Genomic DNA, 23,200 nt, shown 5'->3' on the forward strand with positions numbered 1-23,200 from the left:
CTGCTGTTATATAAGTCCTCCTTGGCATCTTCTTCCAGAAGAGTCCTGTCTCATCACAACTGAAGACTTGCTGGGGGATGTATCCTTCGGCCGCTATAACTCCTGCAAAAGTTTTGAGGTAATCCTCAGCTGCCTTTATATCCGCGCTCACTGCCTCACCATGCCTGACAACGGAGTGAATGCCGGTCCTCTTTGTAAAATTCTTGAACCAGCCCCGACTGGCTTTAAACAGCTCGCCCGATGCCTCGTCTGTTGAAGTGCCTGGGGTCTGCTGCTGCAAATCAGTGTAAATTGCTCGTGGCTTCTCGCAGATTATAGCCTCCGTCATGGTATCTCCTGCGAGCTGCTTCTCCGTCAACCACACAAACAGCAGCTTATCCATATTTTCATGGATAGATGTCCGCTGCTTAGAAAGGATTTTAACGCCCTTGGCTGGCGTTATAGCCTTTATCGAGTCCTTCTGCTTCAGTATGGTGCAGATTGTAGAAGTGCTACGCTCGTATCGCTTCGTCAAATCAACTACACGCACACCTTGCTCATGTTTTTCAATAATTTCTTTCTTTATTTCAATGGACATCATCCGCTTCTTCTTCTCTGCACTGTCCTTCGTACTCACTTTCTTCAGACCCATAGTTGGAAAAACAAAGCTTTGCAAAACAACTGCTAGCACAACACTGAAGTTTCCACTGCGAGCTAACTGCTTAAAGTGAACAAGTGAGTCACGGGATGTTGGGGCATTCACTGTGGCGAGCTGCACGTGCTAGCGGTGGGCTGGGGTATCTGAAGCTGGCTCGTAACCCAAATTTTAGCTCTCAACTCAAAGCAAAAAATCGGTTAAGAGACTGCTCGTATCTCAAAAAACTCGTTAGTTGGGACACTCGTAAGTCAAGGTATCACTGTATTTTGTTTCTTTCTTGCCTCTCCATTCTTCGGACTGATTAATCACTAGGACCTAATACTTCTGTTATCCAGGATTTCTTACATCTGGTTTTCTGGCCTCTATTTTTCAGTCAGTCAGTACTGCTGTGCTACAAGTGACCTGCACCTCCTCATTTTTCATTGTGCGGTCTGAGTTGTGGTCCCAGTGTCTTTCTGGTGAGGGTAAGTTGTACTTCTTACCAAGTTTTCAGCGAATGAGCCTGGCCACTTTGTGGTGTTGTGCAGCGTATAATCCTTCAGAAATCAGTAGCTCGCACCCAGCAACAAGATGTGTGACTGTTTCTAGCTCTTGTGGCAGAAGTGACAATTATGGGTTATTTTTATTCTTCTATATTTGATCTGATACAATTTGTGTCCAAGGCACTGTTTTGTGCACCTATGATGAGGCGTACGTCTTTTGGTCTTAGTTCACCCCTCATAAGCAATGCATGAGTAAGTTCTGTTCCACCTGAGGCTGTTGGAGGAGGGCAGTGTATTTACCACTTTACTTGTAGTTTCCCCAATTAGATCTTTTTTGTTTTCATCAAACTTTATGAATTCTTTCTTCTGCTGCTTAGCATATTGTACTGTGTTCATCTGTGGACAAAGTGGGGGAGTTTTGTGTCATTTTTTCTCTCTTGTGTGAATTCTTTAATGTTTCTGAAGACTGCTTCTCTGTGAAAACTTTTTACACACATTCAGAACAGCAATATGGCTTCTGTCCTGTTGGAATTATTTTGTGGTGCTGAAAACTGCTTCTATCTGAAAACTGTTTACCACATTCAGAACAGCAATATGGCTTTTCCCCTGTGTGAATTCTTTGGTGGCTCTGAAGAAGGCTTCTCTGTGAAAACTTTTTGCCACATTCAGAACAGCAATATGGCTTTTCCCCTGTGTGAATTCTTTGGTGGCTCTGAAGAAGGCTTCTTCTCTGTGAAAACTTTTTACCACATTCAGAACAGCAATATGGCTTTTCCCCTGTGTGAATTCTTTGGTGGCTTTGAAGAAGGCTTCTCTGTGAAAACTTTTTGCCACATTCAGAACAGCAATATGGCTTCTGTCCTGTGTGAATTATTTTGTGGCGCTGAAGATGGCTTCTCTGTGAAAATGTTTTACCACATTCAGAACAGTAATATGGCTTCTGTCCTGTGTGAATTATTTTGTGGCGCTGAAAACTGCTTCTATCTGAAAACTGTTTACCACATTCAGAACAGCAATATGGCTTCTCCCCTGTGTGAATTCTTTGATGGATCTGAAGATACCTTCTCAGTGAAAACTGTTTGCCACATTCAGAGCAGCAATATGGTTTCTCTCCTGAGTGAATTCTTTGATGTCTCTTAAGACTGCTGCTCAGTGAAAACTGTTTGCCACATTCAGAACAGCAGTGAAGTTTGATTCCTGTATAAAGTTTAAAAGAGAATTTTTAGTTTTAAACCCACCACTTTCATACTGACATTATCTTACAACACTAAATATATATTGGTTTAATTTATGAACAAACTTTGATAAGCATGAGCAATCATAAGATTTAAGTTGCAAGTAGAGATTCAACTTAATTTTTTTCATTTGTATTCCAAGTACTCATCACATGACTACAATTATAGGATCTAAGAAGTTAAAATAGTAAAATAAAATAGATCACATGTGATAGGCAAAATCAACAAGACTATTTTGATTATTTTAACTACATTACAGAATGGCATCATCATTTTGTCATCATATTCTTAAAATATTATAAAATTATATATTGTTAATTATTGCAGGTAGAAAGTAATAATCATCACCCATCATTACATTGGAGAGTGTCATGTCAAATACAGTATAATCCCTCTTAACTGGCCTCACTTTAACCGGCCGATGGATTAACTGGCCTGTTAAAATAAAATAAAAAAAATAAAAAAATGTAATCGTGCGTTCTTCTTTGTATTATATGTATGCACTTCCTTCTTTCCTGGAAGGTGAGAGGGCTCCTACTTTCAGATTGATTTCCGTTTACATATTCCTTTATGAATTTTCCACGGTGCCTTCTTTCTACCTGGCGGTTCCCCTGCTTCTCCCATCGGGCTTCGCACAACAGGGGAGTCACCCTACTTGCAGGTGCCGCTGCCTTCCACACTGGTCCGGTAGCCCTCCGATCCCTGGCTACGTCAAGCTCCATACGGATCGAGGTTTGGGTTCTTTCCACAGCGGCCAGGATGCTCACACTGGAGCTAAACCAGCCCAATGCCTCCACGACTGCCGCTGCCTTTCGATGGCCAGTCTTCTTCAATAACAGTCACTCCAGCTCTGTGATCGCTTAGCTGGAGCGACTGCTTTCTTCATCCCCACCGAGAGTCTGCCAAACAAACACTCATCTGCAGGGGTTCACCTCCCAGCTGCCTGCCTTTGATCCATCGAATCTGCTCTCGTTCTCCTGCACTGGCTTTCCTCTATCTGCTTCCTTCTCCATTAACCTCCTGTTCTTTCCTGTTCTCCCCCTAGCCGCCTCGTGCTTCTATTTATCACGGGGACAATTATGGATGCAGACGACTCCTCATCTGTGCACTTAAGCTAGGATTGCCCGCATCACGAATTCACCGGGAACCGATCGTTCACACATACTTGCTAAGCCACGAGTGCGGCGATAATTTAAAAAGTGGCTTTTTTGACTTGACCTGTGGACCCGTTACACCACACTGTCCAGTCGTTGTACGAGAAAAAACCCTGTGTGCGAAATCATGGATAAAGCCTTGTGGATATGGTTTCTTCAGGAACGTCGAAGAAGTACAGTACATACCTTAGAAATATTTTTCTACATGAAAAAAGGGATGCGTTGGATTAACCGGCCAAAACGGCAACCAGCCATGGGTCCAGTCCCGAGGTGGCCAGTTAAGAGGAATTGTACTGTATGTGAAATGATCTTTTATTAAACAGAATATGTCTTAATATTTGTAAACAATTAGTCCAAAGACACCCGACTCCATATTATTTTAATTTGATTTTAAAAAGAGACAGAGGATATTAAAGAAAAAACATTTTAACATACAATGAGAAAAGAGTAAAATTTAAATGAATAAAACACGCAGGTCACTGAAAAATCCCAGAGTCCCACGTGACACCCGACCTAAAACAGTAAACTGGGCACTTGTGGCCGCAATGCAAAATATACTTCTGTCTTCATACCACCTGGGGCAGGGGCTTTTATGTTGCAAATTGATTTTAAAATGCATTTAATGTGTTTCATTTCTTCAGCTAAAACAGGGGCCTCCAGAAAAGCAGCATCATTTTGTGAGAGTTTTGGAAAATTAATAAAATTAAAAAACACATCAATCACTCTGAAGATGGGAGTTCAGCAGAGGGGAAAGTTTAAGAAAAAAATTAAACCTTATTAATTTCCAAGCACTAGTTAGTGATATTATCTATACTATCTAAATGCAAAGAATTATTATTATTATCACTATATTTTTGCTTGACCTGAGACATGGAGGCTAACAAATCTCATCTGTGCAGTCTAAGAGCTCACATCTCGCTCAGTTTACACCAGAGAGATAGCAACGAGTGCACATGAAATGAATTCTCAACTCTGCACAAGATGGTCATTTACCTTTTCTCTGATTAGCGTCATTTTGAGCTTGTGGACTGCATCAGAAAAATACAGGTGAATTTAAAAGATTATTCAGACGCTTCTCAAGACTGTCAATATTATTGTATGCCGAGTGAGACTATTTGAAGGCATTAGCAATGGTCAGGCCTTGAATATGCTCTTTAACACTAGAATTACCAGAGTCTGCGAAAAAACTCGTAGATCCAGCCCACCATAAAACCGTTCTCTCTTCTCCGCCAGCGTCTTTTGTCTTCTAAATGTGCCGATTAAGACGAGCAGCAAGCAGCCGGCTATTCCGTCCCCCACCGACATAGAACGTGCACAAACTTCTTCCAGCTCATGCCTTGATTGATTATCTAGGAGTGAAGTGGAGTTTTAGAGTGGAAATAGATTGTTATTTGGAACACACGCATTTCATGTGTGTTCCGTTTCTACAGTAATCTGTGTAAACACATTGTTAAAACAGAAACTTTTTCATATTTTAGTAGAACCATTTGTGAAAGTGTTTATTTGATGTTTGGACTTCATGCTGCTTCACACATTGTATAGTTTATGTCTACATTTTGTAACACTTAATACTAAAATATGAAAAAGTTTCTGTTTTAACAATGTGTTTACACAGATTACTGCAGAAATGGAACACACATGAAATGCATGTGTTTCAAATAACAATATTATTTCCACTCTAAAACTCCACTTCACTCCCAGATAATCAATCAAGGCATGAGCTGGGAGAAGCTTGTGCACGTTCTGCGATGGTGGAGGATGGAATAGCTGGGTGCTTGCTGCTTGTCTTAAATCGGCACATTTAGAAGACAAAAGACGCTGGCAGAGAAGTGCGAACAGTTTTAAGGTGGGCCGGATCTACGAGTTTTTTCGGAGACTTTGGTAATTCTAGTGTTAATAGCCAGTCAAACACAAGGTGGAGCTTAACTCTTTTAGGGCGGATGTCGACTTTTGTCGACAGGAGGGGTTGAAGGCGAATGTCGACAAAAGTCGACATCCAGGGATAGGGGGCGGCAATCAGCTGTTAATGGCGACAAATCTCACTGTCATGTCACAGGCATTCCCTCTGTGCTTGGAGGAATGCTAGACTCGTTGACTCGGCAAATAAGCATTGCGTGTGCGTGGGTTGCGAAATGTAAACAAAGGCAAGATGGCACCGACATGTGAAAAGGCAGCGAAGCAAGTGCAGAAAAGAAAACACTTGGAAGACGATGTTTTGCACATTATCGCGGAGTCGGACTCTTGATTTTTCAGAATCGGACTTTATTGGCAGTGATCAGGAGATCGAGCAAGAGAGTTAGAAGCAGGCATCAGCTGATCAGACACCAGCCGATGCCGCGCGAGCGGATCTGCTGCCAGTTGAGTGCCTTCGCGCAGCCGATGCATCTACGGCAAGGTTCGCATGGGATAAATACACAGACATTGATCCATTGAGAGCCGATCTGGCTACCAGAGTTTACAAGACGGCATGGCTTGCTGTTGGACACGACAGATCACCAGCTGCTGTACTTCAGGCTGCTCTCTCCTGATGCTGCTTTTCAGCTACTGTCAGATGAGACAAACAGGTAGGCAGAGATTTTTTTTGAATCGCGGGCTGCGTTTGCATCGCATTCTCGTTTTTCAAAGTGGAAACCCACAACGAAAGACGAGATGAAGCGCACTGTGGCATTACAAATAGAGATGGGACAGAACTGGTGATATAACTTCAGGGAGCATTGGTCCAAACATGTTTTGTCCCCTGGTGGCTTAGGTACGTGCTGCTGCAAAGTTTTATTCACTTCTGTAATAAACAGAAGCAAATCCCATGGGGTGAGCCAGGCTATAATGCCATACATAAAGTTCATAAAGTTTCAGAAGATGAAAAGAAGTGACAATACGGTTTTCATGCAGGCAGAAAACTTGGTGGCAGTGGCATGGCACGATGGCAAATGGGTGACTTGTCTCTCTACAGTACACACTAACAATATATGTGAGAAAGTGCAGCAACAGACAATTGAAAAATAGGCACCAAAGCAACACATATTGTAAGGAGTGCAATGTGGCAATGACTGAAATTGGCTGCTTTGAGCGAGATCAGACTTTGCTGTGTAAAATGTATGTGACATGTATGTGAAATCATAGAGTATGCAGGCTCATACAACATGCAAGACAGTAACATTTGTCAAAAGTAAATATTTTTTGTTGATTTGATATGTTAAACAATTGCTTGGTGTTCTTTTTTAAAAAATGTTAGTTTTTGGAAAAATATTCAGCCCTGGGAGAAAACAAACAAAAAAAAAATTAGCCCTAAAAGAGTTAACAGAGTCTTTGTTTATGTTATAAATTCCTCAACTTTAGCACAGGTTTGTTTAATGAAATCCGCATGAAAATGCTGACGAGGGGAGAAGCAGCTGAAACATAATGCAGCGGTGGTCAGACAATGAGGACAAGAATACAAATACATCAATCGAGTTTTGATTCATCATAAAAAATGACAAGCACCTGTGAAAAGGGAGGAAAACGCTGATTAATCAGGGAAGGTGATTCATCAAGCAGGGAGTTAAAAAATGTATTTGCATTCATACCGATGATTATTTGAAATTCAGACAAAGAAAAGGATGAATATAATGTGTTATTCTACGGATGTGGGGACATAGACTGCAGAACAGGTGTGTTTTCCTTTAACCAGGGTTTTATTTACAGGTGGAGTGGTGGCTCTGAGGCTAGGGATCTGCACTGGCAATCGGAAGGTTGCCGGTTCGAATCCTGTAAATGCCAATAGGGACTCTGCTCTGTTAGGCCCTTGAGCAAGGTCCTTAACCTACAATCGCTGAACGCTTTGAGTAGTGAGAAAAGTGCTATATAAATGCAAAGAATTATTATTATTAGTATTAACCAATCTCCATCAACACAAAATAAAACCTGCCCCTAAAACACTTCCAGAATCAAGAACCTTCAGCGGTACAGCATAGTGAACTTGGCCCAAAGCTCCATGTTATTTTACTAGTGGCTGAGAAGGCCACTGCCATTAACTAACATGTGGAGGCAGCTCGATGAATGTCTTTAACCAAAAGAAACAAATCATTAAAACAGGCTGTATCAGCCAAGCTCAAAGATAATAAATCAGCAACACTTGAGTGCTTGCAAGTAGAAGAGAAGACACTGAGATTAGATTGGACAGAGGAAAAGAACAACAATAAAGGAGAACTGTAAATGAAATACATTACAAGGTGCCAAACGAGTTAACCCAGTAGCCCCACCAGTAATCATGTATAATGTAGACTGTAGCTCCAGAATCCCGCCCCAAACCATATATGTAAAAAACTAAACCGAGGTCTCTCAAATAAAAGCACAGGTAAAATTCAACAGGTTATGATTATGAGTAAGCAAACATGGAGAAAGCTCAGTAAACAATCCCATCCTAACCTCAACATTCACAATACAAGAGTCAATGAGGTGAAAATATGATAAAGCACATCTGAAGATAAATATGACAGGCAAGCAAATATTAAACAATTGTGGGTTGAGAGTATGTGGAGCATACAAGGATCGTGTCCTGACCCCTCACAACCTGCAATGACTCTCTAATCACATGTGTATGTACACACACGAAATACACACATGAAAAAAGGAAGAAGTAGCCATTATGAATCAATATTCAGGAAAATGTCTAAGCTTTACTGGTATATCACACATAAAACAGTCAAAGCGGCCAAACACCAGTGACATGAAGGAGTCAAGGACACTGAGCGCCTGTTGAGTGTCAGTGAAATGCCGCTGCACCCCTGGGAAGGAAGTCTGAAGCTTTGTCAGACAAATCAGGAAAGCAGAAAGATCAATTTGTGGAGCCTTTTTGATCACCAGAGATGAGGTCTTGTGGGGTTGGTGTGGTGTTGACTGAATAATTGGGAGTAAAAGTAGACCTTCCATCCTTCAAAAGTTACATTTGAATTTTTGTGTGCATCTTTCAGAATAGTAACTCAGTCAGAACTGGACGTAGACATGTCACTTTGCCAGGTATGTATTCTATGTGCCCGGCCTGAAATTAGAAATGGTTGAAAACCAAAAGCCATTATTTCTTCATAAAGCCAAACATTTTCCCACTCTTATTATATGGAACTCCAATAATTCTGATGTTGCCTCTACTTGATCCATCTTATTGTCTGTAAAGTTTCTTATGGGGATATTGGGTCTCAGCATAAAAGGAATGCATTCTCTGTGTCATGCTGCTCCACTTGAGTACAGACCTGAATAGAAACTGACAAGAATTTCTGTTTTTCGTTTCTAATTTCTACAATATCACTAAGAAGGTCAGATAACCTCCTCTCTTCTGATGAATTTAGGTCACACTTAGAACTCCATTTTGCTTCGATATAAAGGCCGCCAGTTGATAAACAGTGGAAACTGCTCCAGAGTTATCAGCCACTATGCCAGCATCAATCAAACTTCTCTGGGCTTTCTTCACTAGTCTTGAATGCAAAGAACCAGGGTGTGTCTTTCGATCTGAACAATTCATATGTCACACCAAAAAGCACAAAAGGTATGTTGATGCTCTGATGAGACATTTTTTAGATTAATTTGTAAAAACAGTAATTGCAGGATAGTGTCATGGAGTACTCTTACAACACAGCCATTATTCAATTGAGCATCATGTGGATTCCTAAAAGCAAAATGTATACAAAAAGAGCTCATTTAAATCACTAAAGCAATACAGAAGAATGAACAAAGTGAAGTATTAATGCACTGACCCACAGGAGCACCAGTAATCTAGGAGAAAATTTATAAGATGAGGAAACCCGGGATCTGAGCCATTACTTGTATTAGTGTCTGCTCTGGATGAGGAGTGGCAGGTGAAACCAGGACTGGTCAGCTTTATCACCCACCAGTCTCACTTATACAGCCCTTTATAATATTCATGGACGTGCACTATGCTAACTGAAATTAAATGTGTTGTGTTTTACTGTGTGTTAAATTTAAAAGGAGTTCATGTATGCAAATGAAGTCTTACTTATTCATTCTGCGGGTTTTTATTAATCAATTGCAGGTGTCTCTCACCATTTTGATAAACTTCATTCACATCAGGAGATGTTCCTGCTACAATTACATGAAAGGCTTCATTCTTCAACTTGACAGTTTCCCTTACTACTGCTATCCTCTAAAGACTACTAGGGCTGTCATCATGACAAACACCAACAAGCTCCTGTCCGGAGCTCCTTACAGTGGCCTTTACTCCAGAGTTCTTGAACGTGGTCAATTCAGACTCTATACTGCGTAGATAATAATGTGTATACTGTAAATAGTATAACAGCAAAGATACTGAGAAGAAAATAATCAGGGGATACCAAAACTATGAGCCAAAGGGAGAACTGAAAGTCAAACCAATCTTGTATCTAATCCAAAAAAAAGCACATAATTCTTAAATGAAGAAATCTAAAAGAAAACAATCTGTTTGAAAAAGCACAAACACAGGACTTCTTCTGCAATTTCAAAAACTCCAAAAATGCCCAAGGCAACCATAACAAAATCACCAATATGATGTCATAATAATCACATTATTGAGTAAATCTTTACTAAACACAACTTGATACTCATGACAATCAAATAACATTAACATTCTAACACACCAACACTTCTCAAGTGTATATGTAAAAAAAGTCCAATGAAAATCTAAACTAGTGCTGGGCGGTATGACCAAAATTCTATATCACGGTATTTTTCAAAATTATACCGGTTTCACGGTATTCAATGGTATTTTTTCCCCATGCATGAGTGGATGTTAACCACATTTACTGGCTAAGAATAACCTATTCCACTGTCATGAGAATTGTACAAAAAAAAAACATTTTAATTTGCACACAAGTATTAATACAGGTTTGTATGGCCCCATAAAGTGAGAGTTTTCAAGGGGGTGGCACTAATGAATTGAAGGAATCACTTTGCATGACAGACACAGTCAAAATATAGAACCTTCTATATGAACAAAGTTTGCAAACAACTTAAACTAAAATTTTGACAACATATTTTCAACAATCCAAAGAGGCATTTAGACTTAGTAAAATATCCAGAGGTGCTTGTCAAAAGTTGTATTGCACTGAACATGTCGTAGAAAAGGAATAAATAGTAAATATTTTTTGTAAACCAACTACACTTTGTTAATGTTAACAATCTCTGTCCACTGACACGTTAAAGTGACTTTTTAAACAACTTTACCATCATTAGTCCATGGCAAGCAAGACCGAGCCCCGCCCACTAACTCACTAAGCAGCCGGCCATGGCACACTCACGACAGAGCCACGGCCGCCAACAATTTGCGCGAGAGCGAAAGCATTTGCCAAGAATGTTTTCATTAATCAAGAATGAAAGTCAGAGGTTCGAAGAAGATCACATACTGTCGTAGTTCCGACCATAAATGATGCCGACTGGTGATCCGGCGGCGTTATTCCCATGACCAGCCAGGCAGCCAACCGGGTAACCAACGTCTTTGGTTTCCGGGGTTTGGGGGAGTATGGTAGCAAAGCAGAAACATAAAGGAATTGACGGAAGGGCACCACCAGGGGGGTATTTTCCATACGTTGCTTAAATCATCCGAGATCAGATGCCTGATCTTGGATGAGTTAATGCCGGTGAAATTCATCCGGGATAAGTCAGTTTTTTCAAACGCAGCCGTGTAGTAGATTAGTCTAGCTTGATATAATAATCCAAGATGAATGCGCGTGCCCGCACTGATTGAACAGCCCATATATATTGAGTCTAGAAAACATGATCAGCAAGTCTTTGATAGGCTACAACAAAATGACAAAAGAATGGGCGCATTTTTTTCACACAAACTATGTGTGTGTGCGTGTTAGTTAATTAGTTACTCAAAGAATTTCAAGATTTAATATGCACAAGGGGTAACACTGCAAAAGCAGCCCAAACCAGAAAAGACGGCTGGCAAAAAGTTGCCGACAAATTAAACGCTAAGTAGTGTGCATTGTACTTACTGAAAGCAGCGTTTCATTTCCTATTTGTCAAATTAATTATTATTTAATGTCATAATTCCAGGTGACATGAGCACAAGGAGAACAGGGGAACAGGTTAAAGTGAAGTACAAGAATATACTTCAAACTGGTAAATATTGGTATAACACTATTTAAAGAATTGTTGACATAAAGAATCATATATAATGTAAAGAACATTAATTTTAAAGCTAATAAGGCAGGCAAGCAAAAAACAGCTGGAGGTCCACACGGTCCAGACCTAACCCCTGCAGAAGTGTTGGCTCTCCAGCAAAATGCCCATCGCCCTGTATCTGAGGGCATTCCAGGGGGAAGCTCCTCCTCAGAACCAGTGGCAGGAGGCAATGGTCCCTTCATTTCAGGTAAAGGATGGTCATTGCATATATTTGTCCTCAATGTGTGCCATGTGTGTGTTCCATATAGCCCTCTTTTTTTGTTAGGTCAGTTGCAGGGAATGTCATATCCCTAGAACATGTGTCTGACCAACGAGATATTGACAAAGGTCAAATACTTGATGAAGACACTGTGTCTGATTATTCATAAGGAGGAGAGGTACATTTTCCAAATCAAACTCCACTCTGATCAGTTCCATGTGCCCCAATCCCATTTGGAAATCCTGGGTTATGAGAATGTTAGGCTGATTGTGAGATTCTTCATGGAACTGTGGGTGTTTTTTGCCTGTGTATTACCTACCTGTAATGGCATGAAACGCCTCTTTTATTGTCTGCACACTCAGGTGTCCAGGAAACACAATGAAAACCCAAAGGAAATATTTCAGAGCCAAACAGACTTTACGAATTGCCTGGCGAACTGCACTTTTAGTTAGATTTTCCACATCGCTTACAGTATATAAAAAAAGTGCCGCTTGCAAAAATCCTCAAAGCATTGCATACTGTCTGTGTGGTTGTGAGAGCCCGACTTCGCCGAGTTTGACTTCGAATATAAGGTCCTAATAAATTTTTGAGGTACAATATTCCCCCTCGGCTAAAGCGGTATCTTTCGAAAAGAATTTCCTCCGGGAGCAATAAAGGATCTTGCCGATCATGCAAAACCCTCTCTATATGAAATTCTCTTCTTAGAATTTGCGTACCGATATCAATTGGTCACTCATTCATGTACGGTGAAGTCATGACTGAATGAATTCCACGCACGGACACTGATTAAATGTGCGAGCTAATCCTTGTTTAAATAGAACAAACCTGCTCCGAGCAGGTTTGAGGATTTGGATGTGCTGCTATGACAACACATCCAGCACGAGTTTTGAAAAACCGACAGATCCAGGATCATGCCAAATCGTCAACAATTACATCCAGCTAAACGAGTAATCCACGTACGAAAAATACCCCCCAGGTGTGGAGCCTTTGGCTTAATTTCACTCAACACGGAAAACCTCACCCAGCCCGAACGTGGCTCAGAGGTGCATGTGAACTGTAGCACAGACAAAAGAAATTCAGGTGAGGAGTTGGGAGCGGGCACGTGAGCAGGCAGTGCGTACTGAAAGATGACTAAGAAATAGGCAGACTAGAATGGCGGGGGGGGCCGGGGCGGAATGGGCATCAGATGATCGAACTTGCCTATCTAGAGGATGTAAATGTGGTGAACCTGCGGAAGGATCGTTACCGGTTGTGCCGACCCGTCATTGGACGGTTAGGACCCGAAACCTCTTGGGCCCAGAGAGGCGAAGGGGGCGGAAAGGGCATTCTCACTGGGCGTCCTTCCCCTCTCACCCCGTTCCACCCTCCACGCACGACCGCCGTCCAGCCCCGTCCCTCGCTCTGGGAGGTGGGGGCGCAGCGGCCGTCCTCCAGTTTTCAGTCACGGACAATTATATGTTGCTCTCTCCAGAGTTCCATCTTTTCATTCAATTACAGTCGTATCCTCAAACCAACCCCATTTGGACAACTGCGTCTTTCAGGAAGTGTTCACCCATCGATACATAATTATGCAGTGTATGCTACAAAATTACAACACGGGTGATCTTTTGTCATTTGTGCAATCAAACATTCCTAAGCTAACGCTTCAGCAAAAAGGCATTTACGATAAAATAATGCAAACTGTCAATAACGGAGTTGGAGAAATCTGGAAATTGGGAACGGAAAGGTGCCGGTTGATCTGACCTCAGGACGAATTTCATTGCCTCATAACTTCTGCAATTTAGTGACGTCAAAAGAAGAATTGGTTGAAAAAGTATTTCCCAATATTCAAACCAATTGTAAGAATCACAATTGGCTGAGTGAACGAGCTATTCTTGCGGTCAAAAACAAAGACGTCTACGAACTTAACAATATTATTCAGTCTAACATTCTGCACAGACAATGGAACAACAAAACATATTGTATACCCACAAGCATTGTGAAATTAAGCATATTAGAAACGTGCGCTTTCTCTTTTCTTCTTTTCCATTTAACCAGACGGACCCACAGCAATGCGTGGACGGGTACAGCTATGTATATATACACACACACACATATATATATACACATATACACATATACATCTATACTAATAAAAGGCAAAGCCCTCACTGACTCACTAATCACTTACTCTCCAACTTCCCGTGTAGGTAGAAGGCTGAAATTTGACAGGCTGAATCCTTACAGCTTACTTACAAAAGTTAAGCAGGTTTCATTTCAAAATTCTACACATAACGGTCGACAACGTCCGCCATGTTAAACTTTCTTATTTATGGCCCCATCTTCACGAAATTTGGTAGGCCGCTTCCCTGCGCTAACCGAAACCGATGTATGTACTTATTTCGGTGGTATGACACCACTGTCAGCCGCCATATTGAACTTTCCAATGGTCTTTATAACTTAATGGGCCCATCTTCAAGAAATTTGGTACGTGGGTTCCCAACGCTAACTGAATCCTACTTACGTACATATATACGTCCATAGCCTGCAGCTCGGTCCACACTCTGAATCCTCCAGGCACTCCTGAGCATAATCTAATTTTGAAGGTTGGGGCATCAATAATGTTACTGAGAAACTTACAGCCACCGAAACTTTGTAATGGCACGAGACTTCAGGTCACATGTCTGCAAAAGAACCTAATTGAGGCAACTATTTTTTACTGGCGGTGGCTCAGGGGAGAGAGTTTTTATTCCTCGCATCCACGTTACACCCTCTGATCTCCCAATTCAATTCAAACGCCTCCAATTTCCAGTAAGGCTCTGCTTCGCATGACAATTAATAAGTCTCAGGGACAGACCCTACAAAAGGTTGGCATCGATTTGAGGCAAGATTGCTTTTCACATGGCCAACTATACGTTGCATGCTCAAGTGTGAGCGCAGCGCACAGCTTGGTCATATTACAACCGGAGGGGCAAACTGACAACGTGGTATACAAAGAGATCCTTAAATAATAATTGGTACATTTTCCCTCAGTTTATTATTTAAAATTTTAAAGCAGTACTTCACCGCTGCGAAGCGCGAATATTTTGCTAGTAAATAATAAAAGTGCAACTTGCATTTATAATGCTATTTGCGGTTTAGCCCTACGGAAGTGTATTAGGGCCACGGTGAAAAAAAAAAAAAAACCTTTATGTCGAGATTAAAGACATTTCCACTTTATTCGCATAGTTTATTTTGTCATTAAAGTAGAATATCGTAAACTAAATTTCATCCTAAAATCAATGTTTAATTTACTGGATTTTCTCAAACCCCATCATAAGTTTATGTAGCACATTAAATGCTTTGTTAAGTGTTCTCCAACCCAGTTATTAATTGCTATGCGCTTCTTAAACTTACTTCCTCTGCACTAAGAGGCAGCAATCGCCGCACAAAATCCATTCACTTCATGATAGTCCTGCTCTCTGAAAATGTAAAATGCTAAGATAAATTTCCATGATGAAATGCATTAAAGCAGGTATTAAACAAGCATGGTTGTGATGCGGTAGAGCTGCTCCCTCGCAGTAAGGTGTCCCCAGGTGTACGTTCAGTGTAGAGAACTTTATGGCAGGTGTGACGAGGCTCCAAAAAACGATGTAGGACTGTGTATCGCACAGGTTTAACTGAAATATTCTGTAAATGATGGGTTCGTAATCTGGTGGTTTGGGACACGAACACAGAATTCAATGGATGTTCTTCTGAGCAGGCTCTCTTTATTGCATACATGCTGTCTGTCTGATGTACCAAACTCGAAGTTCCTATCTTTCCTTTTTCTTTCTCCACACGATAAACGACTTTGTGAAATTAAATGTAGTTATAAACTTGGACCACAGAGTGTTCAGAACTTTACAAAAATCTTCGTTATACATGTTTAAATATGCCATCCATTCAGGATTGCACCTATCCCAGTAAGCATTGTGTGTGAGGCAGAAGCAAATCCTGAACATTGTGCCAGCACATCGCAGGATGAATACGAGCAATACATACACTAGCAGGGTCAATATAGCATAACAAAACCCGCCATCCTACATGACTTTGAAAGGAAACTGAAGCACGCCGAGTAAACCCACCAGAAAAACATGCAAATTCAAAGTGGGGAACACCCGGGACTCCCTTGCTGCGAGTCAGCAATGCAACCTCCACGCCACCGTGCCCCCTCATGATTAATAAATGCTTTAATGCATTTCATCATGAAAATTATGTCTAGTATTTATCTTAGCATTACACATGTTCAGGGAGAAGGAATATCATGAAATTAAAGTATTCTGTGTGCTGCCTGCACCTCTTCTTAGTACAAGAGGAAGTCAGTTTAAGAAGCTCCTAGCAATAAACATGGCTCCGGGAACACTTAACACAAAGCATTTAATGTGCTACACAACTTATGATGGGGTTTGAGAAAATCTAGTAAATTAAATATTCGTTTTAAGACGAAGTTTAGTTTACGATGTTTTACTTTAATAACAAATTACAAGAATAATGTCAACATGTCGACTTTAATATCAACACACAGAATAAAATAGACATGTCGAGAATAAAGTCAACATGTCATCACATTTTTACACAATATTGAAAAAATAAAACAAGTACAACCTGGCTTGTAGTATTATCCAGTAGTATAAAAACAGTATTCATACATTTAAACATAATGGTACACATCTAACCTTTTTAAATCCAAAATATCTCCAGACAACAGACGTGACTCCTTTGTCCAGCAAAAGTTCTTCTGTGTCATCATGTTCAACTTTATCATCTGCTACAGCTTCAGTTTCAGAATGTTCTCTGTCCATTTTCACCGCGCAACACCTCCACTAACACATGTACTCCGTTGCAGGCCTGTTTAGCTGTGTAGCAGTGAAAAAGGTCCCCCTTAAACAGTGTCCCGCACCTCTATGTTCTAAATGTTATTTAGGCTATTTAAACCGGTGTTGCAGTATAAGAAAAATCCATATCATAACAAAAATAAACGGTTTTCGGTATGAACCGGTATACCGCCCAACACTAATCTATACTCTACCTTTCAATGCCTTTCTCTTTCCATCAGCTGAAATACAGCACTAGCTGAGCAACCCGAACATTTACCATTAAATGATAGACAAGTCAAAGCTGGAGAAATTAAAACTTAAACAGTACTAAAGTAAAGCACAAAAAGGCCTGCTATAAGAGAAAGGGAGATGAAGCAATACATAAAGTGAAGAGCTAAGGCAACAAGTCTTTAATTTTCTATCGGGTGACTGCTGCTCTATTAGAACAATCTGGACGATAACAGGCCATTCAGCCCAGCACAGCTCACCAATCCTATCCACTCAATTCTTCAAAAATAACATCAAGACGTGTTTCGTAAGCCCCTAAACTCCTACTGTCTACCACACTACTTGGTAGCTTATTCTATTTTCTTCTGTTCTCTGTGTAAAGAACAACATCTTAATGTTTGTGCAAAATGTACACAAAACTGGTTGCCAACTGTAAGTCTGTGTTCTTGTACACATTACAACACAAACAGGCCAAACACAAGACCGTCAGCTAAAGATGCACAGAGATGGATACTCGGTTGGATTAAGCAGCTCCAAGAATGTGTTGCTTAAAATCTTCAATAGAATTTAAATTGCTTTACAGATGTAAGAAAAAGTTTGTGAACCCTTTGGCATCTCCTAAACTTTTGCCAGAAATTCCTCCTGAGAATGTGGTCTGATCTTCAACTGCACTACAATAACAGACAAACACAATCAACCTGAACTCACAACACACAAACAACTGGACTGTCAATGCTGAACTCGTCATTTAAACCTTTACAGTCCAGTCAAGTCAGGTGTTCAACCAATGAGAGGAGACTGGAGGTGTGGCTTTGAGGCACTCAGACAAATAAAAGGAAAGAAATGTGGGTTCTTGAAAAGCTGCCTCTTCTTCATAAAGATCTGCTCCTGAACATACAGAACAAGAACATAAGAAATGTAACAGACACGAGGAGACCATTCATCTGGCCATCAAGGTTGTTAGTTTAGCCAACAGTTAAGCTGTTCCAACATCACATTAAGATGACTCTTAAAGATTGTCAAGAGGAAATAATAATACAGCGAGAGGAGGATAAAGCTGGGAAATTGTAACAAAGGGCGATAAAAATAAAGCTTGGAGAGCAAATACAGACATTTAAAAGAACATCTTTGCTTATTTAGTGCTTTCACATTTTTTCAAATATTACTTGCCTTTTCATCTTGATTATGTAATTCCAAGTTTTGTTTATATTGTGTTGTTTCTTAATAACCCAAATATCTCTGTATTTTGTGGGTGAGACCCTAAGAGGTGAGGTCAAACCAATGTCACTTCTGAAGGACCACCGCCAACGTTTATATTTCATATCAGGGAGGTGGTCCTTCAGTTGTTTACTGACACTTGATGAGTGTTTTATTATAACTATTTAAGCCAACAATCCATTTTGGGCCTGTGCATGCTGAAGCCTCCTGTTGAGTTTGGAATCAGGCTGCCTGGGTTGAGACCTATCTATAGCTAGGGTAGTGAAGGTTCTAAGGCCTCATTTATAAAGCTTGCATACACATAAAATTGGACTCGAAACGTGTGTATGCAACCTCCCATACAAACGTTAAGATTTACAAAAGAAACTTGACAGGGGATCAAACATATTTACAGTAACTTTAACCCATACATACAGAACATTTCAGAGAAACTGGGAAATGACAACACCCTTGATCAAGGAGGAAAAGGCAGCCAAGCCAGCTAAATGATGACTCACAAGAATAATTCAATTCACCAAGCCGTTATTATAATGTGCGTTGATGTGACAAACATGACACCTCAGAAATTACAGCTATGATGTACAGACTGTATTTTAGTTCCCATTAAGAGAGCCAATGATGCGTATTGGCACTGAAGAAATTCTACTTTGTCATCACTTTATATCTGCTAGTTGATGTCTCTTCTCAGGGAACTGGCCGACACCTCAACAGCATCTCAGCCAAGCTTCACTACATTATGCCTGATGTGCTGGAAGCCATTAATTGACTGCTGATGCTCTATATCTCGTTTTCGTACAGTGTGGGTGTGCACACATAACACATGACATGTTTTTGCCAACACAAAAAGTCAATCTGCAGCTGTGTCCAGCTCTCCTAACACAACTGGAACACTTTACTGCACTCATATTGCACAAAGGGCACCTAGCAAGATTGAAGCTGCATTTGTTAACCGTAAGCAGTGACCTTCCATTAACCCCTTCACCGCCCTCTGCCGGATATATCCGGCACCGCTGTTTTAATGCTAACGCCTTACTGCCGGAATTATCCGGCACATTTGCCTGTGGTTATATGAATGCCTGGCAAGTAGTATAACTGATGGTTTGGCGTGGGTATTATTACTACGTTGTATTTCGACAAGTCTGTGGTTGTTTTGGCCGGTCATGTGACGTGATTCGCATGTAACAGCTGTGAATATGGCGAAACGTAAACTGACTTCAAGTGAGGCTTTGCAGGCGATTTTGGACAGTTCTGATCATGATTGTAGCAGTTCTGAAGAAGATTTTAGTGACAGTGATGAGCAGCAACGTGCGCTGCATGATATTGTGAATGAAGACGCATCGGATGACGGCGCTGAGTGGGTGTATCCCCAGCATCTCAGCTGGGCTGCTGCCCGTGGTGAACTACCTTTTCTGCATTCGTTTGAGGGAACGTGTGGCTTTATTGTTGATGTAAACAATTACACTGCTGAGCAGTTTTATGAGCTGTTTGTGTCACCTGATTTGATTAGACATTTTGTTCATCAGACAAATCTGTATGCAGCACAGTTTATTGAGAAAAATCCCAATTTACCTCCACATTCCCGTGTTCGTGCTTGGTTTGACACTGATGAAAACGAAATGAAAAAATTCATTGGGATTTTGATGTTGATGGGAATAATCAGAAAACCAGATATTGAGATGTACTGGTCTACAGATCCTATGTATGCAACACCTATTTTTGCAGCTGTCATGACACGTAACCGATTCTCTTTGCTGCTGAAATTCTTTCATTTGAATGACAACAGAAACGAGCCAGATAAGAAAGATCCAAACCGCGACCACTTGTTCAAGCTACGTCCTTTGATTGATCATTTATTTGAAGCATTTCAGTTGCCCTACATGCCAGGACCGTCAGTTGCAGTTGATGAAAGTTTATTGTCGTGGAAGGGCCGCTTACAGTTTCGACAGTATCTACCATTGAAAAGGGCACGGTTTGGTATCAAGATGTTTTGCTTAGCTGAGAATTCAGGTTACATTTATAGATTTCGTGTATACACTGGCAACTTGCACAACATTTAGTGGTCAATACTGCTTGAATAAATGTAAAAAATGTAAAAAAAATGTAAAAAAGTAAAAAAACAAAAATTGTTCAGATTTCGCCTGGCTTGGGGAATATTTAGGGAGTTGGCGGTTAAAGGGTTAATACACAAGTCATCCAAGATATGGCTGACAAATGTCCATGGCCTCACTCAAACAACGATTCATTTATTTTGAGACAAAGTAGTTTTGACAGACGTGATGTTGCTTTACATGGTGAAGTATGTGTTGAAGTAACCTGCTGAATTCTCAGTGTTCATATGATCTGACCTATTCATTATAACAGCAATCATATCATTACATGTGCCAGGTGACAGTGGCTTCCTGCACAAACAGTTTCGCCCTACACCTTTCCTGAACCCAGAGCACAGAGGAGAGGTGCTGTAACTACATGTATGATCTTTCATTCTCAGATGCAGAGCAAAGCCAGATATTCTTGAATGCAGGTGGTGGGGTCCTAAAGGGTTGAGGAGGAAGAGGCTGATCTACCAGCCCATGAAGTTCTGCAGCATCATTATTGCATACAGAGGGGACAGATTAGCAGGCTCCAAAGGTGAATGTTTTCAGGGTGGCAGTTCAAGGAGTGATCACATATACATATTTAAAAAGTGACTATGATTTACAAAAAGTACATTTTGTAGTAATGTGTATACATCCGTTTATAAATCTGATTTTTTTCTGGGTGTACACATTTTCCCATTTTTTTTTGTGTGTGTGTGTGCATATTTTCACACTAATTTCCATGAAAAGTTTTATAAACGTCACCCCTGGTCTGATGTGTGGGTCTTTTGAAGGCCTGAATCTCCTTGTCACCATGTGTTTGTCCCCATTTCACAGTGGTTTGGAGGTAAAAGATCACTGCACACCATTGCTATAACTTCATGGTAGAATCACAGTTTAGGGCTTTTTTTGCTTCTGCAGGACCAGGACAGGATGCCATCATCAATGTAGCACTGAATTAAAAATTGTTACAAAGAAATCTGATAGGAGATGTCATGATAGTGAAAGCTTGAGAGAAGTTAGGGAATGAAAAAGACAATCAGCTGAAACAAAAGAAGTCAACAAGAGAAAGGCTTAAACAGAAGAAAGCTGGTGTTCCGGACCAGCCAATCAGAACAAACAGCTTAGGATTCATTAGCTTTACCTGAAATCAGATGATCATTGAAGGAATCCCTGAGATAAAGGAACTGAAAACTTTGGAAACTATGAATAGGCAAGAAATTGAACCCTGAGTGGCAGCTTTAGGAAATGTTTGGTGAAGTTCATTGAAGCTAAAGGGGGATCAGAAAGTTTCAAAAGGCAGGGGGTCACAAACTGGACTGTTCCCAAGTTTATATAATGTATAGAGGAATGACAAGGGTCTCATTGTTTGTTATTAGTTTAAGATGACTGTGTTTGTCTGTTATAGGAACTTAATTGAAGATCAGACCACAGAATTAGGAGAAATAAAAGGAATTTGAAAGGGTTCACAAACTTTTTTTTTTTTTTTTTTTTTTTTAACCAAAGACAGGCTTAGAGTGTTTGCATAATGTTACAAACAATAATTGAAGAAGTGCAGATTCCTAAACCCTGTGAAATGTAGTGAAATTGCAGTGTTTAATATAGATTGAACGTTTGTCTAAATTTCTTTAAAAAAAAAAAAAGCACACGACAGCACTTTCAGGCCTATAACCCTGACCCTAAAACGTACACCAATTGTTATTTTTCACTTACTTGTTTCAGATGACGTATTAGATGGTGGCTGACATTCCTCAGTCCTAGGAGATGAAATTTCTTCAGTTGTCTTTCTGTCAGACTGTAATGATTCATATTTTACATTGATAGAAGACTCCGGAGATGAAGAGTGACTGCTATGAGAAGAGACTAACCGGGTCACTGGTCCATCTTGATGTTCATAATGAAGGTCATTTTCCTCGACACTCTCCACACTCCTATAGCTGCCCACCTCAGTGCTGACACACTCCTCTTTAATATTCACTGACACCAGTTCACGGTCCTCTTCCTTGATGTCCAGACTCTCCTGTTTGGGGTGGACACTCTCCCACTCACAGTCCTCCTCCTTAACATTTACGGTCCTCTCCTCCATGATATTCGGGTCATCCTCACACGTCTCCTCTTTCACATCCATTTAAACAATACAGTAAATTGCAGAGTTTTACCTCTCTGTGGAAAAAAACAGGAATCGATTACATTAAAACTGCATCATTCAGATCTGAGGACATTTGATTTTTATAACATCCTGGTAGTTAAGGCTGATGTCAAGTCAGACATTTCACAGCAATCAGACAGTAACTCTTCACTTTCCATGTCACATTAGCTGTAAAATGAGTTTGGGAATGAAAGTCCAACAGGCTAGAACAGCACCCAATTGCTTAATTAAAAAACAATCCTTGTCAATTATTTAATTGCATGGCTTGCTAGTGCTTTAACTCTGCCATATCAAGTCATTCTCATATCCTAGATTTATTTTCCTTTCTAAGGATATCATCCAAATGATTTGAAGTCTAAAACAGATGAGTAATTCTCAGTGCTTCATTTTCCTTACAAGTATTTAATTAAACCAGTGCGTGACAAATACACAGAGATGTAAATGAAAACAAGCTACATGGAGAAATGCTGGTCTCTTTTGTCATTTGCATGGTATTGCTAATTAGAAGCAATTAAAAACCAAGAATACAGCTGTTTAAGACTAAAATAAGCAATAACGGTTCAAAATCTTAACGAGCAAGACAACTAAAGTGAAGCTGAAGTGTTACTTGAGCAATAAGGGCTTCTTATTAAACAATTAGGTTGGAGCAAAAACCTGCAGCCACTGCGGCCCTCCAGGACTGAATCTGCCCACCCCTGGGCTAGAAGAAGAAGGAGGAGGCCATCTTGCACAGTTGTGTGTCAACGGTATTCACTACTTTGATTGAACATTCCATACTGTTAGAGTCCCAGAATTTTGTTGATTGATAATGTTAAGGAAGGTTTATACAAGTTAGGCCTGAGGATTATGTTAAAA

General features: G+C 40.4%; 2 protein-coding genes across 2 annotated transcripts in view; one reads left to right on the plus strand and one right to left on the minus strand.

The window, feature by feature from the left end:
• Window positions 1-23,200, plus strand: part of LOC127526378 (gastrula zinc finger protein XlCGF57.1-like) — a 669,858-nt gene that overhangs the window by 462,297 nt on the left and 184,361 nt on the right. The window lies entirely within an intron of this gene.
• LOC114643020 (zinc finger protein 239-like) lies at window positions 1,291-22,324 on the minus strand. Its single transcript, XM_051921751.1, has 2 exons — window positions 21,910-22,324; window positions 1,291-2,316 (listed from the first exon to the last, which is right to left on the minus strand). The coding sequence occupies exons 1-2, from the start codon at window positions 22,322-22,324 to the stop codon at window positions 1,607-1,609; spliced, it is 1,125 nt and encodes a 374-aa protein (XP_051777711.1). The 3' UTR covers window positions 1,291-1,606.

This window comes from Erpetoichthys calabaricus (assembly GCF_900747795.2).
Source record: "Erpetoichthys calabaricus chromosome 1 unlocalized genomic scaffold, fErpCal1.3 SUPER_1_unloc_23, whole genome shotgun sequence".
Taxonomy (NCBI): Eukaryota; Metazoa; Chordata; class Cladistia; order Polypteriformes; family Polypteridae; genus Erpetoichthys; species Erpetoichthys calabaricus.